Source organism: Armigeres subalbatus, chromosome 2 (assembly GCF_024139115.2).
Source record: "Armigeres subalbatus isolate Guangzhou_Male chromosome 2, GZ_Asu_2, whole genome shotgun sequence".
NCBI lineage: Eukaryota > Metazoa > Arthropoda > Insecta > Diptera > Culicidae > Armigeres > Armigeres subalbatus.
In genome coordinates, this window is record NC_085140.1 from 313,821,943 (window position 1) to 313,827,942 (window position 6,000).

General features: G+C 37.1%; 1 protein-coding gene and 1 long non-coding RNA gene across 2 annotated transcripts; both read left to right on the forward strand.

Annotated features, from left to right (window-relative positions):
- Positions 1–392: 392 nt before the first annotated feature.
- On the forward strand, positions 393–1,793 carry LOC134216755 (uncharacterized). The gene is made up of 3 exons (XR_009980813.1): positions 393–640; positions 700–1,294; positions 1,371–1,793. It is a non-coding gene; the product is annotated as an uncharacterized LOC134216755 (long non-coding RNA).
- A 1,500-nt stretch (positions 1,794–3,293) lies between these two features.
- Positions 3,294–5,504, forward strand: LOC134216756 (E3 ubiquitin-protein ligase rnf146). Its single transcript, XM_062695569.1, has 3 exons — positions 3,294–3,697; positions 3,766–3,854; positions 4,184–5,504. Exons 1-3 carry the CDS (start codon positions 3,373–3,375, stop codon positions 5,000–5,002), a joined length of 1,233 nt encoding a protein of 410 aa, XP_062551553.1. The 5' UTR covers positions 3,294–3,372; the 3' UTR covers positions 5,003–5,504.
- The last annotated feature ends 496 nt before the right edge of the window (positions 5,505–6,000 follow it).

Below are 6,000 nucleotides of genomic sequence, written 5' to 3' on the forward strand. Positions count from 1 at the left end.
TTATTATTTTTTCATGTTACGAATACCAGTATATTTATATTGTGATTTCAAATGAATTAAGAAATGAATTTAATTAATCAAATCCATTCAATTTTATCAACAAAAAACAATAAAGCTAATTGGTAAGCATAAATAAATTATATGTGTGCTCACTTATACATTTTCTATAAGGCTTACACATAAAATCCATTAGATGGAAGCTATTGCAAAAATCTATATCGCTCACACATAAACTTGATATGGATTTTTTGCTCAGTGTATACAGCTTATAAGCACTGAAAAGCTGCTTTATAGTACGTTCAGATTATGAGCTATATCACTTGATATACACGCTTAGATTGGTTTACCTATTTATGGGTACTTCATTCACTCAAATATGGGTAAATTCAATTATACCAATATTATTAGTAAAACTTACCTAAAAAATCAGTAAAATTTACTGATGTTCCAAAGAAACCGACTTTACCCATATTTGAGTAATTTCATTTACCCATATATGGGTGAAAAAATAATCATAAACAAATTCAAACTGTTTGTCTCCGTATCAATGTCGCGGTTATTGGAAGTTTTAAAAGTTTTCCCATTTTTTATCCTTAATGATGTCCACGTCGATAACCATTTAAGTTCCGGGTCCAGTGAGGTAACTATTTTGCTATATTCTGGTAATAAATATTGATTTGCCATATACACAACTTTTAGGTTGCAACTTTCTTTTCCAGCTCCGATCAGCAGCACCATATCGACCTCCTCGCAGGTGACGATCGACGATTTCACACCACAAATCTAAGCTGATTCCTGAACCACAGGTGCAGAACTTCTGCTCACCGCTGCGAGACGCTGACCCAAAACAGCTCAATATGTACATAAGAGGTAACCAGTCGGAATTTATCAATCCTCCAGCAACCGACTCGGTTTTGCTATTGGGAGTTCTCGGCATGCCCCGAGCAATAGAAAAGCTGGAGATCTCATTCGACATGTCCCAAATTCGATGTTTCACGAAATATAATTCGGATGACCACTGTTGTACGAGTGAAAATAACGACACCAAACAGCTGCCCCGAGGCCGGCAGTTGCTGAAAGCTCCAATTGAATTTATTTACTGGACGGTAAGATGAAAAATCTAGATGGATTCCGTTTAAAATAGAGGAGCGCCAATAGGGAAACGGAATGTGAGCACGGAAGGGGATGCTGATTTGTACCAGGAACAAATTTGTTTTGTTGATATCCAATGCAGTGTGGTAGCAGCTACTGCTACTAAAATAATCTCCGGATTGCAGATTTTTGATTCGATTAGGTTGGTTCAATCATTAATAAAAACTGTAAAGTTTGATGGAACTATTTAGGATTTAAACGGGACCAATATTTTCCAGATTTGACTGCAATCAGTGGCAACCATTTATTTGATTGATACAATATCGTATCTGCTCATCTGGCACAGTTACCATCTAGCAAGCTACCACCAGTTCAGAATGGCATGCCGTCAAACGTCCTCATCAGTAGTTGATGCTTTTATTTTGTCTTCCGGCATTTGCTGCGATTGACACAACTCACCCTCGACTTCACCATGCTGATAGGAAGTTTCTGGACAGGGATGTTTCGGTGCATCCGGGTTACTGCCTTCAGGTTCTGCTGCTGGTAATAGCATCCAGCATCACGGAAGATGAAAAGTTGGTTCAAACTATTTCATGAAAATGTAAATTTATATACATAGATAAATAGACTATTTTGCTTTATATGTATATTACCTGGTACGAATAAAATATTATTTATTTATTCATAAATAAAAATAAAAATTTTATCCAATACGATTTTAAAAACAAAAAAATATCACCCAAATTTAAGTAAATTCTACCTATAATAGAGTACCCATAAATAAGTAAATATTACCATTATTTCCATTAACCACATGTACTCAAATATGGGTAAACGACACTTCACCTATAAATAGGTATGTGCACTTTTTCGAGATTATGGGTATTGTTCACCCATATTTAGGTGAACTGAACTAAGCGTGTAGCGAATCTTGACATGAGATGCCATATGCATTATTTCCAGTGAAAACTAGATGTACAAACACTGATGTCAAGATGCTCTATATCAAGTGATATAGCTCATAATCTGAACGTACACACTTAAATCATTTCACAGATTTCGGTGAATTTTGCTTCAATTCACCGAAATCTCAACAGCAGAACTGTTCGGTAATTATTTCACCAAATTTTCGGCGATTTTTCCTTTGTTCAACTGTCAAAACCACCGAAAATCTGTAAAATTATTCACCGAACAGTTCTGCTGTTGAGATTTCGGTGAAATTTCACAGAAATCTGCGATTTATTTTAAGTGTGTACTATTACGGTTTAAATAAGGCTTATTACAGTGCCTAATGGTTAGCTGGGTTACACACTTAAAATAAATCGCCGAATTCGGTAAAATTTTATCGAAATCTCAACAGCAGAACTGTTCGGTAAATAATTTAACTGATTTTCGGTGATTTTGACAGTTGAGCAATGGAAAAAATTACAAAAAATCTGTAAAATAAATTACCGAACAGTTCTGCTGTTGAGATTTCGGTAAAATTTACCGAATACGGTGAAATGAGGTAAGTGTGTAGATTATAATTTTGAATAGATTACTTTTTAAACTATGCCTAGAATAAACTTTGCAAAAATTTAAATAGATTTGTTTTTATACTATTATAGGTTTTTTGTATTTCTGAGTGTACACGGAATACATACACCCAAAAAAATCTGCACGTTGTTTCCACCTGAAAAAGTACGTAGATTTTTTTCCACCTGAAATTCATGATTTTTTGATAGAATTCTCATTCTACGTGAAAATCAGGTAAGTTCTACCTGAGTTTTGGATAGAATTCACCGGACACGTAAGTTTCACCTGAATTTTCTGAAGCATTTGCAGCTACGTGTGCACGTAAAATGTACCTGAAAATTCAGGTGGAAACAACGTTTAGATTATTTGGAGTGTACTCAAAGCAGGAACTAATAACTAATAATAACTATATTTAACTAGCAACCCTATAACCAGAGACCGGCGGAGTGAAAAACCGTCGGAATGGCAACGTATGAAAATGCATGAAATCGCGAAAATGATAATGGCAGCACTTGAACTTTTTGCTTGCTTCTTATGGGTGCAAAAAGTAAACAAGTCGAAATGAAACCGCTTTTGACGGTTCGATTGGAAACAAGATGGCGTCTTTGCCGATCTCTTATTCTAGTATTTCTATATTTAACTAATAATTATTAGTTCCTGCTCAAAGTCTTTTGTGTGAAACTTTTTTAGCGCAGTGTAATCAATAAGTAATTTGCGAACGGCCCCAAATGATTGTCATATTTTCATCGCTTTTTCATCGCACTGATGTCTTCTGAAATTTCTCTTATTCTTATTCCTCCTGCAAAACGAAACCCACCCAACGTAATCAATTTTTGTTTATTGGGAAAAGCTGCGCATTTTCCTCCCTTCCTTCATTTTTCGGTGATTGAAGCAGTGAAAATACATTTTTTTGTGAACAGCAGCCCGGATCGGATAATGGCGGAGTCGCGAGAAAATAGTGCCACTCCGATCGCTTCCTCGTCTTCTGCTTTGGTGAACGCTGCTGAAATTGCACCCCAAAGTAATGATGGCGACGAAAATAAACAATCTCAGGCCGAGGAGTTGGGCGATAAATCGGACGCCGAAATTGGTAAGATGGATCATATACTTATTACTCGGGGATTTACTAACATTCAATTTCTATTTTGTCAAAAACAGTTAAAATGGAGTGTCCCGTCTGCCTTCAAACGTGTATCCATCCTGCAAGGCTGCCCTGTGGTCATGTTTTTTGTTTCCTGTGTGTCAAGGTAAATTTGAAGTAGTGAGATGTCTTATATTAAGGACACATCTGTGGTCTACTTGTACCATTGTACAAGAGGATGAGAAAATTATTCCAATACTATCTTTGATAAAGACAATAATTGGTATAGTACTCATTTCAATTCTTGTACCATGGTACTTGTACCACCAGTGTGTCAGTATTATAAGCAGATATTTACTTACAATCAAGTCGTGAGTTTGGATGGAATAGTACTTCGTCTTATTGCTGGATAAGTTCAAACACAATTTTCTGCTCATTTCTTAAGAAAAGTTATGAGAAGAATACCTATCGTAATTTGAACATTTTTTTTTCCAGGGCGTTGCTTTCAAAAACCGCCGGTGTGCGATGTGCCGCCGTGATATTCCACCCAGCTATCTAGAACATCCACAATTAGTCAACGGACTGCGAGAAGTAGAGAAGGCCGCCAAGGCCAACGATGGTGCTGAATATCAATGGTACTACGAAGGTCGCAATGGCTGGTGGCAGTACGACGAACGCACCAGCCAGGAACTAGAGGAATCCTTTCAGAAAAAGGAACGTTTTTGCAAAATTTTGGTCGCTGGCTTTTTGTACATCGTGGATTTTGAGCACAAGTGCCAGATTCGACAGAATGATCCGTCCAGAATTCGACGGGTGAAGCGTGATTTGGCGACAATTCCCAAAAAAGGTGTCGCAGGTCTGAGGTTAGAAACCAATGACTTGACTGCGGGAGCGACACCCAGTTCCAATTCGGATGGTTCATTGAGCTCAGACGATCTGCAAGCGGAAACGAATCTACTGCAGATGCACCGCAATATTGTGGTCGAAGAGGCGGAAGAGGAAGAACTGGAGGAGGTTGTTCGTCGCATCAACATGGATGGGAGCTTCAGTAGTGATACCAATAATAGCGCAAACGATTCATTCGGCGATGGGGATCCTATACCGGGGAATTCTGCCAGTGGAAATGCACAGAATGGCGATACGGAATTGACCGAAGCTATTAACAATTTGAATGCGCTGTCGCTGCGAGAACAGCAACGCTCGAACGAGGTAGTAAGAGAACCTATCACGATTAGGCGGCGCATTGTAACCGATCTCCTCGCGTTGAGCGACAGCGATGACGATAACGAGGATAACAATCATATTATCCTGTAGATTTAGGCAGAAGTTTAAAATTAGAATTTGTAGCTGCGTAGAAAACCGTAGTGTCACATTCAAGCATTTCTAGGCACGGCTATCCTTAAGCTCAAATTTCGTCATATTTTCGTATTATTAAGAGCATTTTTGTCAAGTTTACTCAATGATCGGATTCCGTTACATTAATTTTTGTATGTGCAATAGATTTTGTTCGATAAAAGCTTTCGGATAGTGCTGTTGCTGTTATATCCTCAAAAATTACATCACAAGTAGTAATGATCAAAGGATTATTTCTTCCAATTGCCTACACTATAATTGTTTATATTCGAACTTCTAGTTTTTAAGCCTACGATCAATACAAATATACGCGAGGAACTGTGCTCTCACATAATTATTTAATTGAATAGCTATTTGTTTAAGTATGTATTCCTTTCTACACCGAAATAATCGCTGGACATTTTTGTTATTGAAACTTTTTATAATGATTAATAAAGTCAACATTTTGTTGTATACGATTTTATGCCTTGCTAGATAATGAACTTAGACAAAGAAAAAATGCATTCACAAAAATGATGAAATGGAAAACTTGACCACCGTTGCGCATCTGGTCTCGAAACGAGCAAATCATAAATTGTCGTTGAATCGATATAGGCAATGAGAACTCTGTGTCGGGTTTAAGTAGTAATCATACGAAAATGCTGTAGAGAACATCAACAGCATTTTAAAAAGCGGGGGTATTCTTCGACTATATGGTCGGGGTTCAGCCAAAACGCACCAAGCGCCTAGTTGGTATTTAGGTGAAAATATAACTCACTGTTGTTTTTTTGTATTATTTTGTGAAACTGTTTCGTTAATTGCAAGTCGAACTTCGAAAATCGTAAGTTCGTGTAGCAAATTGAAAATAATTTCACCAAAATCGATCCCCTCCCCAGTTACAGTACCTAATTAGGTGTGTAATTCCGCAAAAACTATAAAATAATAAAATCGTTTGTTTTTTGAAAAATCAACTTTTTTGA

Bases quoted from the DNA above. Each gene is read 5' to 3' on its own strand.
- LOC134216756 (XM_062695569.1), top strand. From the start codon at position 3,373: ATGTCTTCTGAAATTTCTCTTATTCTTATTCCTCCTGCAAAACGAAAC. The intron at 3,698-3,765 runs GTAAGATGGATC...TGTCAAAAACAG, and splicing joins TAAATCGGACGCCGAAATTG to TTAAAATGGAGTGTCCCGTC. The intron at 3,855-4,183 runs GTAAATTTGAAG...TTTTTTTTCCAG, and splicing joins TTTGTTTCCTGTGTGTCAAG to GGCGTTGCTTTCAAAAACCG.